This window comes from Melopsittacus undulatus, chromosome 6 (genome assembly GCF_012275295.1).
Source record: "Melopsittacus undulatus isolate bMelUnd1 chromosome 6, bMelUnd1.mat.Z, whole genome shotgun sequence".
Lineage (NCBI taxonomy): Eukaryota > Metazoa > Chordata > Aves > Psittaciformes > Psittaculidae > Melopsittacus > Melopsittacus undulatus.
The window spans coordinates 51606947-51625240 of record NC_047532.1 but is presented as its reverse complement, the minus strand read 5'-3'; the positions used below and the strand labels follow the sequence as shown (position 1 = coordinate 51625240).

General features: G+C 40.6%; 1 protein-coding gene across 2 annotated transcripts in view; it reads left to right on the top strand.

Annotated features, from left to right (window-relative positions):
- COP1 (COP1 E3 ubiquitin ligase) overlaps positions 1-18294 on the top strand; it is a 130474-nt gene that overhangs the window by 78066 nt on the left and 34114 nt on the right. For both annotated transcript variants that reach the window (XM_034064224.1, XM_034064223.1), the window contains exons 16-18: positions 11620-11737; positions 15516-15640; positions 16745-16905. In XM_034064224.1, coding sequence (XP_033920115.1) covers positions 11620-11737; positions 15516-15640; positions 16745-16905 — 404 coding nt within the window. The remainder of the gene's footprint in view (positions 1-11619; positions 11738-15515; positions 15641-16744; positions 16906-18294) is intronic.

Sequence of the window (18294 nt, the reverse complement as noted above, 5' to 3'; positions counted from 1 at the left end):
TTGTTGTAATCTTGGAAAACATGTACAGCATTTTAATCACTTGTGGTTGTGATCATATTTCTGTCCCAACAGTACTTATCGCAGGGCAAACACTGAACTTAATGGTGTTTTTTAGGTTAGAACACCATCTCGAAGGCTTGACTTAAATGTGGATACTGGCATGTAAATGAAAGTGACGTATCAAGCCATACCTTCTGCTGTGCTGGCACTGTTAGTAGATCAAATTTTGCTTCTGTTCAGGACTGACAGTCAGGAGAACTGCAGCTGTGCCGTATTATTTAAGCCTACGATTTTTGCAGTTGACTTGCCTTGCACATCAAAGATGCTTCCAGATCAGCAGTAACAATATAGAGACCTATTGGGAGTTTCCTAGCTTTATCCCAGGGCTCATCACAGTTCAGTAACAAGTGGATGAATAAAATTAACTTAAACTCTATTTGATTCTCTGGGGAAAAGGATACATCTGTCATTAGCAGAAATGAGGGTGCTAATTGTTTGCTTAAATATTTTTTTTCCTAAACATTTTGTCTTGACAACTGTCAAAGTCGTTTAGTCAGTGTTATAAAATTCCAATTTAAATTGAAATGAGCCTTGAAATTTGGGGACAGGCAACTCCAAGATTCGTCTTTTCCTCAGAATGCCAAATTGCTCTTGTTACTAGCTGTTGCTGTATCCCTTAGAGTTTAATCCTTTCCAGTGTTGGTAGTTTCCAGAGCTGCAGTTTTTCTGGTAGTTCATTTAAAGGAATTGCTCATTGGAATGACATCCTCTATAATGGCTTCCTGTGTTATCTCCTGTTCAGACTGCTGTGTAGATTAACTGTTCCAGCCTTTATTTGGGTACTGTGCACAGTTGGACCTTTATAACATACACTGCTTTTTCCAATCAAACTGGTGAAGACTGTCACATTGCATAGGAAAGTCTAACCTGCCAGTGCAGTGTGGGCTCTCATCTCAAAGCCATCTTTTCATATCATTTGAGCATTTAAGCACTGTGAGAAGAGTTTAACTTTTGAGCTAGATTCCCTAAAAAGGCCCTGTTAGCTATTTGAGTCTCAAGAAGAAAACAAAAAGTAAGAATGTAGACATGTTGCTTCTTTTCCACATTGGATACCCATGTATCATCATGTGCTTTCCTGTACTTATTTTTTTGCCTACCTAATCTACCGTACTTTTAGGGTTTTGGTTTAAGCATTCTTATCTAAAGCTTGAATATTAGTGATTGTGACACTGCTTTTAATATCAGTCATCTTTTCCAGTAGAATCTGCTTTGAAGGCAGTTCATGTAATGAATTGGATCACCATCTCCAAAATACATAGTTTAAGAAGGTTTATATCTCTTCAGGCTAGTGAAGCAAAAGTAGTTCTAGACTAAAATCAGGTTTGACTGATAATTTGGTCCTCAGCTGCATGTTGTAATACATATGGCAGCAGCCTGTGCTTTTGCTAGAGCCAGTTTGGCTGTTCTGAAGCCTGTTTGGTTCTTTTTGCATGATGTTTGCTGATACGGTAAAAAACCTTAAAGCTGTTGTTTCATAAATGCACTCCTAAAAATCTTTGGATTTTCCTTTTCATTTCTACTTTTCTTAGTGTTTCAAGCCCTTATGTATGTGATCCTGACCTCTTGAAGCATGTAGTGCCTGGGGGTCTGACTGTGCTGCCCTTTCCCTCATCACAGCTCTATGACCTGTACAACTTTTGAGTCCCTCAAGAACCACAGCTGGCATGGATTTGCACTAAGGACAAATACTGTGTGCAAGAAGGATCTTGAATTGAGATATCAATTTAGCAAACGAGGTAGTACTTTTGGCTTCAATAGATGTATTCAACGCTCATTGTGCAAATTAGACTCCTCTTGTGCTCACGTGCTTCACGTGCTCAAGTGAAGTTTCAGTTTTTCTGAGACGTAGTCCATCTAGACATCATGGATTAAAGCACCTTTTACTATAAGATTACTGTTCTTTACATATTCTAGGTGTTATAAAACTTACTTTGGACATTAGTCTACACATACTAGTGCACATAGAGTCATGCATGTTACATAGTCAGTGAGAAAAGTTGAATTAAGAGTCTGAACAGTAAATAACACTTTTTTTTTCTCATTCAGACATAAAGAGTGCTTTCTTCCAAAAGCTCCAGGTTGCTACTGCTACTGTCTTCATTTGTTTTATATCATTAGTAAATCTTCCTTATGTGCACCGAATACTTTTTCTCCAACAGTCTGATAGAAGGCAATTGTTGAATAGCACAGCATCTATCTATCCCTTATTCCTTTGAGAAATCTCTGTAGCTCTTTAAAATCATGAAAGGTCAAAGTTTCAAAGGCATTCTAGAGAAATCTCTTTTGCTGCCCCCCTCCCATCAGAGCCCTTTTCTCAACTGATGAAGATCTCTAATGTTTTATGTCTCCTCCTTCTCTCCTTAATATGAGACAGGTTATTTAGGGTAGAGGTTTTATGGGCTGCTGTGTCAAAAGCTTTAGACAAGTCAGTAAAAAAAAAATGTCCCCAGTGTGTAAAGACCATTATCCATAACCTGCCAAATAAATGTCATCTGTAACTTCAAGCCATAGGGAATCTGTCACATACAAAAGCTAAAAACTCAGTTGGTGGTTTCCATCAAGGTTGCTGTTTCCCTCATCTGTTCAGCAGAGGGAGATACAGATCTTCAGTGAAATGCTAGTGTTGGTATACATTTAAAAAAACAATAAAAGAAAATAGTAGATTTGGTGTTAGAGAAGAAAATTGCTGTCTGAAGCTGGGTATAGCTTTCCCTGTCAGAATATTTGAGGTGCTGACCTAAAACCTTCTGCTGTCACAACCCTGAGCCTTTCCTTGATAGAGGGTGCTTATTGCACTGTTGGTTTTGCCAGAGATTAAACTGAGGCTACCAGACAAGCTCAATCTTACCTTAACTCTCTTTAATTCAGTTTTCCTGGAGTGAAACTTTCTCACGTTGCTTCCTTTGTTACCTGCTAAACAGAGCACTGTTAGGTATTTTCCTTCTCAAAGCTGTGCTCTTCCTTCATTTAAATGAAAACCTGGGCTGGATTTGTGTTGGATTCCCCAAGTGTGGTTTTTGGATGCTGTTGCCCATCATCTTTATTGCAGTGAAGGAAAATGAGATTGAGTTATTATCCTTAAATACCCATGGACCTTCCCCTGCTTTAGAAGCTTTCTTTTATCTCCTTGCTAACATCATAGGCTCTGTGGCTTCCCCACTTAAAAGGTTTGTGGGGTTTTGGTTGGGTTTGGTTTTGGTTTGTTTTTTTTTTAAGATTTTACCACCAGTGAAATAAATCACACAGACTTTTCTTACTCTTTTATAGTCTTCAGGGCATGCTGTAAGGGACGAGCACATGGGGGAGGCTTTGACCTGCAGGGAAAATATCTATGGAATGCTTTTCCAAGGTTCAGTCCCTTTTGAGTAGCTATAGAATGCTTGACACCTATGAAGACAGGGTCTGCAGGAGTTGGTACAATGGTGTATGAGACCGTTTGTCTAGACAGAACTCTAATAGCAAATATGAATGAAGTACTGCATGCCAAATCATCTCAGGCACACACATGAAATACAAAATAAGAGCATTGTTCATGTTTGCTGCTGTGGACCAGTGTGTTGCTTCTAGAAGAGATTGCTGAGATTCCCCCAGGGTGACAGAAAATGGTTATTCGGAAAGAAACTGTTCCTTTTCTTCAAAGGGAACTCTAGGTAGAAAGAGGAGGAAAAGGCAAGTGCATTAAACGTGTAATTTTATCTTAGTTATAGAAACAAAGTACTTGCAATTTCTCCTGGAACAAAAAATTGTGGTACAAAGCCATATCCAGCAAGCATTTTAATGTGCCTGCCACAAAGGCTTTTTTGGGTAAAATGTTCTTGTTTTATTGGGTGGTTTGTTGTTTGTTCAGGTGTTTTTTAAGGGAAGATAGAGGCAAGAAAAATTTAAAAAATGCCAGTTAGCTTTACCTGCACTGCAATGTTCTACAGGAAACTGTCTGGTTGAAATGGATTTATTTCTTCTCTGTCCTCCCCCTCCTGTGATTTGTTGTCCAGCAACTGGGAAACAGCACACTGCATTCTTCAGCAAAATGCTCTGGGTACTTTTGTCTGTCAAAGGTTCTTTGCTTCAGGCTGTATCGAACCCTTACAGTAAGGGAAGTACTTGGTAAAGAGGGTCCTGATGTGAGCTCACTGGTTTCAATATTATTTAATTTCTTCTTCAGAAAATTCTTGTCCTGATTTTTGGTGCAGGGCTTTGCTCCCTTGAATTCAAGTCCACTTTGTTTCCCATCCCTAATGTGTTGTCTTTTCTCTGAGTATCTGCTTCCTTTACGTGGTGGAAGTTAGCACACGGTTTTCTCGCCCTAAAATGGCTTGTGATAGGCCAAAGCCTGTGCTGATCATATTGCTGATCATATTACTGATCCATATTACTCTGTCAAATGAAATAAATCTCCTCGTAGCACTTCCTTGGCTGGAAGGCTTTCTCACTGTTCTTTCTTGAATACTGAAATGCCACCCTGCATTTCTGTTGCTATAATAAAGCCCTTTTTTTCCTTCTATGCATTCTTTTCTGTCCTAGAAGAGATCAAAGATTAAAAATATGGGGGTTTTTGTGTGTTGTTTTTTTGTTTGGTTGGTTTTTTTGGTGATCACTGTACGAAAGTTCACCTCTTGTTGAGCTGAACTGTTACCAAAGGTGGAGTGTTCGACTGTCCTGTGTCCCCAGTATTATCTCCAGAGCAAGACCCATATATGGATGCTTCAGCTCCTGGCTCCCTCTCTACCACAAGGGAGATTAAATCATCACCATAAACTTTTTGAACAAAACCACCTCAGTCATGTGAAAATCTCTTAAATGCTGTTGTTTGGTATTACTGATTTGGCAACAGTTAAAGTTCAGCAGTTCTCAATTTTCTTTTTTTGCTAGGAAGGAAAAAAAGTAAAATTAAAGGAGACCTAAGGCTGTATGACAATGTTTCACGCCACCCCCATCATGTGGGAGTAGGTATACAAAACCTGAAAGATCTGAGAAGCAGCAAAACAAAACCTAAACATTAATATTGTAATGTTGAGGGGTGGGCTAATGCCTTTCCTTTCGTATGTTAATAGCAAATAACTTAAACAAATTTGGATTAAAAAATCTCCTTCCCTAATCCTTTGGCATAAGAGCTTTTTTCAAGACATCTAAGATGAGGGAAGACCTTACAGAATCTCCATCTTTTGGAAATGCTCAGGGCCTGACTGTATAGGACCCTTGAACACAATTATTTAACTTGAAAGTTGAATCCAACTTTGCATTTGTCCCTTCCCTGAGTGGGAAGTTGAACTTGGTGGATTCCAGAAGTCACTTCCAACCTATGTTATTCTACAGCTTTCAGGACCCTTGAGCAAAAATGGGTTTCTAACAGAAACTGCACTCTTAAGTAGGGTTAAGTTTGGGCTTCCTCATAACTAAATCCTGAGTTGTCTTTGACTAGCCTTTGGTGATAGAGCTGCCTTTGCAGTGAGAGTCTATTTCCTGGTGTGGAGGTATGTAGTAGATCCACTGAAGAAGTTTCGCTTTCTTATTAATATCATTTTTGTTATTCTTTATGTAAGTATGCAGTTTGCTAGATGGTTATGAGACCAAGAGGGTGCTGAGGCTCATATAGATCTCCTGTCAAATTAAAGGCAAATTATTTTAAAGCATTTCAACTTCAAGGTTTGGGTTCTTATAACAGCTGTCTGTCTTTTCTCAAGTCTTTGAGAAAGAGCAGCACTTGCTTATCTGGTCCTTGTTCAGGTTTCTGTAAGGAGCAAGGCATCTAATGTGCCATGTCATCTTCAGCATACTGCAAGACAGTGCAGTATAGCACGTTGAGTTTATTTTAAAACTGGGATATTGCTCCTTTTTATGTCCTTACTCTTACTCCTCACTAACAGAAGAATAAGTTTTCAATGGTAGAAACTGAAGTTGCATATGAGCCTCCTGATTCTGTTTCCATTTTTAGTCTAGCCAAAGGTTTTATCTCTGAAAATGCATCCTTCCTTTTGTATAGCAAAAACTCACACTGAGCCTGGCTGAAAGAGACTTTTGTCTAACCCCTCTTGATGTTAAAAGTTCTTTTCTGATGCTTGTTTATCTATGTTCAACACAAATTCATTAGACAGCTTGCCCTCTCCCTCATGGAATACCACTTAGAAGGCTGACAATGTGTACTTTCCTTTTCACCCAGAGACACTTGAAACACAAGCTTTGGTTTGAACTATTGGGCTCTGGACACTTGAAGGAATAAGGATACGATTATATTTTCCTGCTAAACAAGTTGCCTAGATACACTTCTAGGTAGCTCTGAAGGCTTTATTCTGTGCACTGAGTAATCTTGCTTATGCATGGTATACAGAGAGGAAACTAGTAAAGATAATTTTCTATAGGTAGTTGTTTAAATATTCATAGTTGAATTTTTGCTGACCCCATCAATATTCATTGATTAGTGGAGGCTTCCTTCAGGATCTATGAAACCAATAAAAGTAAAAATTAAATGCCACAAAATCACGCCTCTCATCTTTTTGCTGAAAGGCATTTTGTGGGCTTTTTTATGCCCTGGTATTTTGTTGCTCTTTTTGTTTCTTCAGAATAACCTAATTGGATGTGACCAGAGGTATCTTGCACCAAACTTGCTCTGACTCAGTTTAAATCTTGGCCAACACATTTAAAAACACCCCTGAAACTATAAATGTCTTTTGTTCTTACTACCAGTGTACTGTTTCACTGGTGAAAACAGGCAGCCTTGATCCAAGCTTGAAGTTAGTGTGGAAGAAAACAGATAGATGGTGAGGGATGCAGGACTGCAGGCTGTAGCCAGAGCATTAGTACATGAAATGAGCTTGACCTCTAAGCTTGGTATTGAAGATCTCTTTTAGTTGGTATGGGGGGAAAAAAAGTCCAAAATGTCCTTAGACAACAGAAGACTTAGACAAGTTGGGCTTGCTACCCTACAACTTTGGTTTTGAATACAGGCATCTCGGCCGTAATATTCATCTGACATGTAGTAGCATACACTAGTAAGTAGCAAGTAGACTTATTCTTAAGTCTATGAGCACTGAAAAATCCAAGTAATGTAAATTACTTATTTTTTTTTAACAGATCAATAATCTAAATATTGAACAGTCAAGAAATAGATATTTCTAAATGATTGAAATCAGAAAAATAGTCATTGATTCTCCAGCAATTCAGTTTTCCAGGAAAGTCACGTAACCTTTGTATGCAGCTCTTGGGGCTTTCTAGTAGTTACATTCATTAAATGTAAAACTGTTGCATTGCAGGTAAATTTTTATTTTGCTGTCCTTGGCTTGATATCCCTTCAAGTAAGTGGTTACTGGTTGAAAAAAGCCTGGGGGCGTCTTTTGCTTTAGTTCATGCTGGTTAATATTCATGGTGAAAGTGGGTGAAGCACATGGGCTGAAAGATGAATGTTGCTTAGAATGGCTGGGTACATGGAGAGCTGGATTGCTCTGCTCCCTGGCTTCTGTATGCTGTCTCCCTGCACGTTCCAGTACTCAGTGAAAGATAAAACTGCTGCTGTGATATTTCCTAACCACTTTCTGGACCCGCTACTCATCACTACATATTAAAAGCTTTGCAATAGGTGATGTTAAACCTAAGAATTTTATTAACATATCAAAGTGTAAGGAAGATCCCTTTTGTTAAAAACAGACTTTGTTCTTTTGTTGTTGTTTAAACAACCAAAAATCCAAGAGCAATTCAATCTTTCTGAGCAACTCTGAAATTACTTAAGATGCCTCTGGCTCCATTAGTAGTTCCCAGCTCTCCTGGTTTGGGTGTTGGGTTTTTTTTTTTTTGGGGGGGGGGGGGAGGGATAGTTTTTAACCTGACTTTCTATGATCGTGTGACCACATCATTAGTTTGTTTGCTGTGTCCTCACCTCTGCCATCAGGCTGAGTCTGAGGACCAAGATTGAGAAGGTGCTGATCACTTCACCTTTTATATAACAAAAACATCCTTTCCTTTTGCCCTACTCCTGTCAGCTGGAGTCTTGTGAATTTATGAGCTGCCAAGCAATGAGGGATGCCATCCTTTCTGATGCAGGTTATATTTACTGAAGTGATGGCGAAATCCTTCAGAAGTTTGGAAAAGTCTGAATTCTTTATTAGCTGTCACCAGACAGCTCAAAGGTGAAAGTGGCAGCATCTTAAGGGAAGTAAGCAGTTCTTGAGCAGTCTGGAAAAGCACTATTTAAAACTCAGGCTTGAGGTCAGAGACATCTCAGCAGCAGTGGCAGAGCATAGCTGCCCTTTTTGCCTTCTGAGATAACTTTGAATATATATATATATATATATATATATATATGTAAAATAAAATACAGCCTGCCAGCAAACATTTGAATTCGGAAGGCACAACAGCAGAATCATGTTGTGCTCAGCTTCTGCAGTGACATTGAACTAGACAAGAATTGCTTCAGAGTGTTTAAGGGATATATACATGTTCTATCCCATTATCTCATATATATTTCAATTAAGCCTGAACACAGAAGAAAAAGTAAAGCAGCGAGATGTTGCTGCCCAGGGGTTAGGTAGGCATGAGACTTTTAACTGTGGAAATGTCATTTCCAAGCTGAAATTGTTCTAAGTGAGTTTCTTGTTCAGGGTGGAAACTGTAGAGCTGTAAAAAAAAAAAAAAAAAAAAAAAAGAGAGAGAGAAATTGCCAAGTGATGATTTCAGTGCTCATGTTGGAGGAGCAAAGCAAGAAGCAAATACCCCTGTGCATCAGTGATTAGTGGTGGAGTATGCTCTATAGTATCTCAAGAATGCCAAGGGCAGGAGCTAGTGGTGGGGTGCTGGGTGAGCTTACAGGCCTTTGCAGAATTTGGGAAGTGTTTCATTTCCCTCAGTGCTCACTCTTTTCCTTACCTTCAGATGCCTCTTAGGACCAATTTATTTTCTGAGCTTTCCAGAGCATGCTGCCACCTTACCTTGGACTTGCTGACATGCCTGGGATGCTGCCCATCGCAGACAATTTCAGCTCATCAAACTCCACCAGGCGAGGCTGCTGCTGCTGCCAGGGTACCTGGGAGTTGTATTTTTCTCACTTAGCTTAATTTTTGGGCTCTTGCCTTCCTCAGCAGATGGCATTTTATCATGTTTTTTGGAAAGTCCATATGGCCTACAAGAGACAGTATCTCTTTAATTGTAAAACACAACCACCTGTTCTGATTTTAATGAATGCAGTGAGTGTTTGTCTTCATGTATCTACTTAAATAGCTGCTTCAATTTAATTAGAAAAAAAAAACAAACCACATACAACTCAATTGGGCATCAACACTTCTGCTGCTGAAATAATCAATTAATAATTAAGTGGCTAATTTTAGAACCCACTGGCCTTGCCCATTCCCTTGGACTCTGTGATCAGAGCAGACAGTGATTGATTGCCCTGCCAATGCTGAGAGGCACATGCAGTGTGGAGGCCAGATGCTGGCAGGCTTTGAGCAGTTTATTGTGATGTTTAGAAGGTGAGTGCAACTTCATGTCTCTGCTCTGCAAATGGTCTTTCCTGCTATGGCTTTTTCCTCTCTGCATTGCTCCAGTTGCTCTCATGCAGCCATCTGCAGGTACCCCTCTCAGTGCCACCCTCTGAAAGATAAAATCTCGTGCTCAAAAGGTATCCTAGTGACTGGCCAGCTGGAGAGGAGTTTAAAACTGTAAGCAAAAATAGACTTGAAAGCCTTATCCACTAACTGGCTTCTAATAGAGAGCCCTGCTAGAATTACTCTGCTCACTAAAATCACAATGGTCTGTTAACTGTTTTGAAGCTCTGCAGCAGGTCTGCTGGACAGATGATAAAATGTGGAGTTTTTTGGCTTTAGTTTTTCAGAAATTAAAATTTTGACACCAGGATGCCCAAATCTTAAGATTGTTAATGATTAGTTGAAAGTCCCATTGAAATTTTACACTTGTATGCAATAAGCCTGTTGCAACATGATCTTGTTCTCCAGTTAATTAAAATACCCAAATGGTAGGAATGCACTGGGATTTGGGTTGATAAGTGTTAGGTTTCTGGAGGGTTAATATCTCAGAGGTGTAAGAAACAGAATGTTTGAAGGAGTGCTTGGGGGGTACAGCACTTCAGTGTTAGCAGTAATGGGTACAGTAGCTGCTGGGTTTCAACACAAAAGGGTAATTCAACAGTTCAGTGTAAGTGGTAAAGAAAATTTGGATGGCTATTTGGAGCATCTGCTGGAGAAATCTCTGAACCCATCATATTACAGAGAACAAGATTCTGGAAGCAGTTAGAGGGAAAGTTGACTTCCCTGCTTACCTGTTTTACAGGTGGTGTTTCTGACACAGCCCCCTGTCCTGCCATGGCTACCAGTTAGTCTGTTAATAAAGGGGAGAAGCTACGCTTTCCAGTCTGATGGTGATTGCTGTAGCGTGACTGATGTAAATCCAGTTATCTCTCAGACCACATGGGATTTTGAGACAGCTGGATGGTGTTCGTATGGCTGAGAGCCCTGATTTGAAATGCTATAAAATACAAAAATAACCATAGCTATTGGCATTTAAATTAATTTCTATATAATCTCTGTAATAAACTTCCATTGGCAGTGTGTTATTTCAGAGGGAGGAGGGTCAAAGCAGTTTTCAACTGATGTCTGGGTATCTCAAGTTGCTTGGTGAGAAAGGTATCCAGCTCTGTTCCCTTGCATGTTCATGGCCTTCCCTCCCTGGGCTTCCAGAATAGCAAGGAATAATATAATGAAGTTCAGTGTTAAAGGCTGGAAGTCAGGGAGATGCTTATTAACCTTATTGACTTGCAAAGAGCAACAGGGATGTTTGGGGCTTGGATCTGGTAAGGTTTTTTATTCTTTTTTGGATCTGGTGGAATTTTCTGTTCTCATTATTATTATCATTATTTTCTTGGGAATTGAAATTTAGTTGCACAGAAAATAAAATGTATTGCTAATTCTGTTGTGAGTCTTTTTATGTAGTTGTGGCACTGCAGCACATCTGTGAATTAAATCTTAAAAAGAACTGGAATTTAATCTTCTCTCATTAGCAGAAATGCTAATTATCTCTTGGTAATAAAATCAAAGGAGGGAAGCAAAATCCGAAAGTGTGGGTGTTACCCATTTAAAGTAAGCATGAGAAATTTAATCCCTATTTTTAAAGATCCAGTATAAGTAGCAATGGTTTTCCAAAAGAGGACAGTTTGAGGAGCAGAAGGGGGTGCAGGGACCTGGAGAAGTTAATTGGAGTGGTTAGGCAGGGAGCCAAGAGAGCATGCAGAGGAGAGGCAAGAGTCCTGTTAGCTGCTGGCTTCATATGGGCCTAACGGGGTTTGTAGGAAGGCACATGCAGGGAGTATTTGCACACACATGTGGATGCACCTCTTTCTCCTCACTGACTCTTTGAAAGGCTGCTTGCACCCTTCCAGACTGAATTTGGAGGCCATTTTAAGAAGCCTGCTTAAACATTCCTTGCTATAAAGCAGGCTGTTTATCCTAGGTAAGGCTTTAAGTGAGACGTGGAAGCTGCAGGCAAGACTTATTGTGAGCTATTAGAAGTCCCATGCATTCTTCCCAACCGATTCATTTTGCCCCTTTACTTTCTTATCTCCAGATCACTGTGTTCACTACTATGATCTCCGTAACACTAAGCAGCCAATCATGGTGTTCAAAGGGCATCGCAAGGCGGTCTCCTATGCAAAATTCGTGAGTGGGGAAGAAATTGTCTCTGCGTAAGTATTACCTTTTATGTAGGCTAAAAACATTGTAGCCTTTGTTTTCTGTCACTCATCTGGGCCCTTGCACAAGTTCACCTGTGTGGGTAGGAGCACTTGCTCTCTGTGGTGCTTTTGGGAAGCAGTTCATTGCTTTTTTCTAAGACAAAATAGAAATTAAATCCTGCTGACTCTTGATTGTGCTCTGCCTTGTGAAGCTAAAATGCGTAAGAGGAATGCGAAGACAATTAGATCTAGCTCCTGACCCCAAGCCCAGACTTTGAGAAGCTGCAGGTGGGTTCTCCTTTTAGAAAGTGTTCTATGTGCTCCTGAGCAGAGCTCTGCTGTAGAGGAGGATGCTGGCAGAGCCCTGAGGATATTAATCTTCAGTAAAACACACCTGATGAGTGACAGAAGCTATCAAATGGTACTGCTATGTTTAGGAGGGTTTAGCCACAGCCTGAAAGGAACTCAAGTAGAATTGACTGATCTGTTCTCTGGTAATTTATTAATCTGTTCTGTGAAGGCCCTTTTTAGGATTATACTTGGATTAGAAAGTAGACATAGAGAAGCTGTGTTTTGTGGTCCTACCTTTTTAGCCAAGGTAGACCAAAAGGTCTGCTATGGAGGCCCTAAAGAATAATACTCTACAGCTTCTGTCCAGTTACATGGCTCAATGTATCTGTTCCAAAGCCAGATGTGATTGCCTCAGTTCTAGGTAGGTTTTCAGTCATATGGAATGAGCGTTTGTCAGATCACATAGTGAGAGGTTTGAATGGATGGCTACAAGCCTCTTCAATGGTGAGCCCCTCTACACATTGGGGAAAAATGCAGGCAACCTGGGGGAGGGCTGCAGGGAAGACTTTGTTATCAATATGCTTGTGTGTAACACCCAAGGGCAGCAGGGATGGATCACAGGGATAGATCTAGTCCCATAAAGTACTTCTGCTGTCTTATATACCAAGTCAGTGATTATCCAGCTTGGCTTTGTCCCATGTTTTGACACCATTTGCTCTAGAAAACTGGAGCCAAAGCAGAGCATTTTAAGCTGTGCTCAGGCTGTTAGTGAGTTATGCTGGGCTGTGTAATAGAAGATTCCCTGGTGGCTTCTGATATTGTTTATATTTAATCAGCAATTTTCTTATTTCCTTTAACGTTATAACTCAATATGGGTGCAAATTCATTACTAGAACACACAAACTTTAATGCTTTAGACCAAATCTGGATAGTAAGATGCTGTTTAATAGAAGCAAGAGGAGGCTAAGAATGATTTACAGACCTGATCAAATGGAGCATCATCTATGGGGTGTTTCAGAACAGAGTGGCCCTGTCCTCCTCGACCTGACCGCCTGAGAAAGCTTATCCCACAGTCACAGGGAGGAATATCAGTAGAGCCGTCAGACTTTAACAGGCAACGATGGGGTGAGGGGACTAACTGGAGGGTTCACCTATCTTTTTCTGCATGAACAGAAAGAAATGTCAGAGAGAGCAGATTATTTGTATGTCTTTTGCAAATTGAGGAGAGGGGACAGCAGTAGTGATTTCCCAAAAATCAAGTAGTAATTTTCTGATTTTTTTTATTATATGTGTATTCAGATTCTCTAGATTTCTAGCTAAAGCTCTTTTATAGATTACATTGATTTAGTTTGCCTTGTAGAGTTGGTTTTTGACCTGAAGGATGTTCAAAACTGCTTGGTATTTAGCACAACTCATTGATTGCAGTGCTGATTTACAGAGAGACAGATTTAACAGAGCAGTGCATCCATGATATTTTTTTGAGAGGGTATGAAACCAGAAGGGCAGTGTAACACCAACAGATCAATGACTTCTTCCTATCCTTGCAGTCCAGTGGTAAATAACTTTCTTCTTTTATAGCATACTACCCAATGCAAACATGGTTAGAGCTTGATGGGAAATTGTTAACGGTAAAAGCATTCCATTAGTAATAGACTTTTAAGTGGTTTTATTTTAATGAAGAGGTCTAAAATGTATGCTACTAAAATACAGAGGTTAAGTGCCTACATATGTGATGTCTTCTTGATGGCTTAGCCAATAGAAGAAGCTGTCACAAGAATCTGACAGCTTGTAGACCAGGGATTAGTGTTTTGCTGCTTTATTTAAAAATACAGCTGCCCTAACAGAACAGAATGCACCTCACTGTACTTGTGGGCCAAAAAAGCAGCAGTGTACGTTTTTTTGCCCTTTCTGTGATCTATGCTGCTATTGTGATGGTACGGACAAGAGAAGGGAAGGGGCAGTGGGCAGCAGTGTAAGGTAAGATGAACATGGAAGAAGCATCAGGCAGAGAAGCAGAATACTCTGTTTCTGGGCCCACCCACCAGTCAGGACCTAGGATGAGGAATGTACTCCTGCTTAAGCCGCAGTATTACAGATGAAGTTCATACCTTTGTTCTGATCTGACCTCATGCTGTTATAAATGAGCAACCAATCTTGCTGCAGCTTCTTTATCACTCTTTTATCATTCCAGCTCTCGTTGAGGGCAGGTAAGATTTTTGCAGTGTAGTACAAGGTGCATCTCTCCACTTTTATGCTGTACTTTTAGGTAAGTGTGACATAGGTGGAGGGCTCATGTCTTACGATATTGGCAATATTTGGGCATTGGGTGGGATTTTTTCCCCTTCAACTCTAAATATTCAGAAAGCAGCAAGGTTGGGTGACATAATCTGCATGAGGGGAGTGTGACCTGCTTACCTTCCCTCCCACCCAGAAGCCTGATATGCACTGCTCCCAATATCTTTTCAATTTAAGATCAGAACAGCATTATGCCTTTCCTCAAGGGTGCTACATAGGGGTCCGGTCCCACCAGATCACCATTTGTATCCCTCCTGAGGAGTGTTTCACTAAAAGTCAGTTAAGTGCCAAAATATCAGAGCCTGGCAACTTGTAGAGAATAACACCTGTAAAGTAAGAGAGGGTCATGTCCCCTCAGGTTTGAGGGAAGAAATTAATCGTGTCTTACTGAAACCTGGGGTATTCCTGTTTCGGTTGAGTGCTGACAGGTAGAGGAAGCTATCTCTGTCTCCTTTCTTTTGCCATAGGGAAAATGTTTGCAGAGTAAATAGAAACACATTTTGAAGGCAGGTGTGTTTGCATGTTGAGGGAACAATGGGAAACATCAATTTTGGTTTAATCCCAACAGAGTCTTTATATTTTTGATAGCAATGTTTAGCTTTGCTGCCAAGGTGAAAAAAGTGGAAGTTGGGGATCTGTATCCATTCAGTCTCAATTACATGTGAGAAAACCCCATTAATGCTAATAGCAACTCTGAGACTCCGTAGGTTTTTATATGCTGCTGCTCGGTATTGGGCAGGAGGAGAGCATGCTTTCAGAGCAGCTTGAGAGGGAGGAGACTGCTTGCTTCCCAAGTTCTGTAAAAGCATGAATGAGGATTGCAGCCAGCATGGAGAAGGGAACAGATTTTGTCCATGGTGTAGAGGCTTTAAAATAGAATAAATAAAAGAATTAGTGTGTCCAAGCTCTGTGAGGATGTAGAGGAGTCAGTGATAGCCCAAAGGCTGAAGAGTTCAGTGGAAGAGTGTGCAGCTGATAGGAGGAAGAAAGTTTTATTCAATCATAATGCATTTTGGCAGGCTTCTAAAATAACATACCTTTCCAAGCTCAAGCCTGAGTTACATATGATTGAAAGTGTGATAGATCTCCTGGAGCGCACTAAGACTTCCTATGCTTACATTGCAAGTAGGGTGTTAAGGAGCAGGATTGCAAGGAAGGAGTTACAGCTGCATGGCAGAAGGGTAACTTCAGGAATTGTTTTCAGGTCAACAGACAGTCAGCTGAAACTGTGGAATGTAGGGAAGCCTCACTGCTTGCGCTCCTTCAAGGGTCACATCAATGAGAAGAATTTCGTAGGGCTTGCATCCAACGGAGACTACATCGCCTGCGGTGAGTAGAGCATCCTGACAAATGTTAATGGGACTGCTTGGAGCTGGTGCTTCTCCAGTTGCAAAGCACACAAGCAGTTGTGCTACATAACTATGTTTTTTTTAATAAAGGATTATTCTGAAACTCCAACCCTCTTTACCTTCCCAGGGAATGGTGTAAGGACACCTGACTTAAGGGGGTCTGTTGCCAGTTTCCTCCTATTTCACATGAGTCCTTTGTATATGATGATTCAGACTTGTGTCACCAAAAATCATCTACTAGTGTAGCTGTTATTAATATGACTTATGTCTTTCAAGTTTAACAAGTGACATAAACTCCTGCCTCTTTCTAAGGAAGGGCAGTAGCCTGGACCACACAAGGATCCTGTACTTGATAGTACAGCATTCTGTGTGACCAAGCAATACACCCTCACTGTGAACAGCTCCCTAGAATACTGAATTATTCTGAAGCAGTTACCCCTTTGGCCATTTCTGTCCTTTCACCATAAAAGTTCTTAAGTTGGACTGTTAGGTAAATCTACAGGTGTTGGTGGGAAAACAGTGACAGACTGATAGCTGGGATGAGCAGAACAGCTGTGTTCCCACTGAAGAGAGGACCTGTGTATTCTCTGATCTCTGTACAGCTTGCAAGACAAAAATTGGGAAGGATTTCTTAATAAAGCCTGCATATTGTCTAGTCTCTTACTGAAATCTCCACAGACCAAACTGTCATACTTGATTACAGCAAGAAAAACAAACACAGTGCTACTTGCCTTTGAGCTGTAACACCAAGCAGGCTTGGTGTAGCAGTATTTCCTGTGGTAGCTTAGATGCTCTGCTCTGCTCAAAGTGTTCTGCCCTAAGGAAGTTACGGAAGACAGTTGGGATCCTGTATGTTTTGCAAGTATGCTGCATGCTGCAGCTGTCTTGTAATAAAACCTGGTCTTGTTATTACACATCGCAAAAGTTTGCTGTGGAGTGCTCCCAGTTGCCAGGGCACCATGAGTGTGATAACTACAAGGAGGAAATGTCTGGTTTTTTTCGTAAATGGTGAAAGAGCTAAGAAGCCTTATTTCTGTTCCTGCTACCAGAACCTAATCTTGTGTATTTCTTTTCTTAATTCCAGGAAGTGAAAATAATTCCCTCTACCTATACTATAAAGGCCTCTCAAAGACACTGCTGACATTCAAGTTTGATACAGTCAAAAGTGTCCTGGACAAGGACCGGAAAGAAGATGATACAAATGAGTTTGTGAGTGCTGTGTGCTGGAGGGCACTACCAGATGGGGTAAGCTTTCTGCTCAAGCACCCAGCTGGGTCTGAAAGGGATGTCTCCTGCTTTCTCATTAAATAGCATTGCTGGGGGTTTGCACTTGGTATGTTCCTGTTTATAGGTATTGCAGATTAACATGAGAACATGAAGATCTGCATGGTGACTAAAATGCTGGGGGATTTTGGGGGAGCAGGGACTACTTTGCTCTTAACTCTTCCACCTGGGTGTTTGAATTTCTCTGCCAGAAATACAGTTCTGCTTCTGGGATTTCAGATGCCAAGCAATGTTTTTTGTGGGTGTATTAGTAGCACCTGCAAATACTTTGGAGCCTTATCTCAGTGTTAGTGTATCTATATGGGCTTGGTCATTGACATACAGCCCCCATGCCTGGATGAGGAGATGTGTAAAAGAGGCAAGCCCAGGCTGCAGTCACCTCAACAACTGTTCCAGTGACAGTTAATATACATATAGCATGTGTATTAATGTCGCAGGCAGACCTGACACAGCTTCTGAGAGTGGCCTTTTCAGCATGGGGCTGTTCTGGAGAAAAAAGATGCTGCTTTTAAATTCAGAGTGCTCTTGAAAACCTTGCCAGAAAAAAATAGAAAAAACCCAAACCCTTAAGCAAGTAACCCTCTTGTATGTGCAAGGGTTCGCAGATCAGATACATAATGGGCTTGTTGGAGGGGGAGGAAAGGAGCTCATCCTAAGCAAGTCGTCTAAGTAGCTAAAGTGGAACATTGCCTGATTGATGTCCTGAAATGTTGAATTCACAAAGAGTTTTGAATGGGTACTGTCTACCAGTCTGTTTCAATCTGAATGTACTGCCCCCACAACCGTGATTCACTTGTCACTGGCATACACTCAGTTCAGATAGATGTTTTGGAATCAAATCAGAAATAAATCCAGGTGTCTGAAGCTGCACTTTGGATTTAAAAGTAAAAAGTGGGCTGTTGTGGTTTGAATAGTAGTAGGCATGAGACTTGGTGATGTAGGGTCACCAACTTGTTTCTTGCTGATATTTAGGAGGATTAAGGATACACCGATGAGTGGCTGCTGAAAGCTGTCTGTCTTTCTGCTGGATAAAAACATATGCTTTACTCATAAAGACCTTCTTAACTGACAGAAACTTTTGAGCTGCCATCAAGGGCTGTCAAGCAGCATGAAAAATATTGTGTGAAAATGTAATAGTTAAATCAGGCCCATCATGATTGCACCAAATAACGTTCAGGCTTCACTCCATTAAACAGCATTCAGAATCTGTTGCTGTTCGGATAACTTATTTTTTTCCATTGTTCCTCTGCTTTTCCCTGGACTTCTTCTAAATTACCCTGTTTCTCCCATGGCAGCCACAGTACCTGGCTCTCATTTGTAAAGAAAGCAGCAAAAAGCTGTCTGTAATCT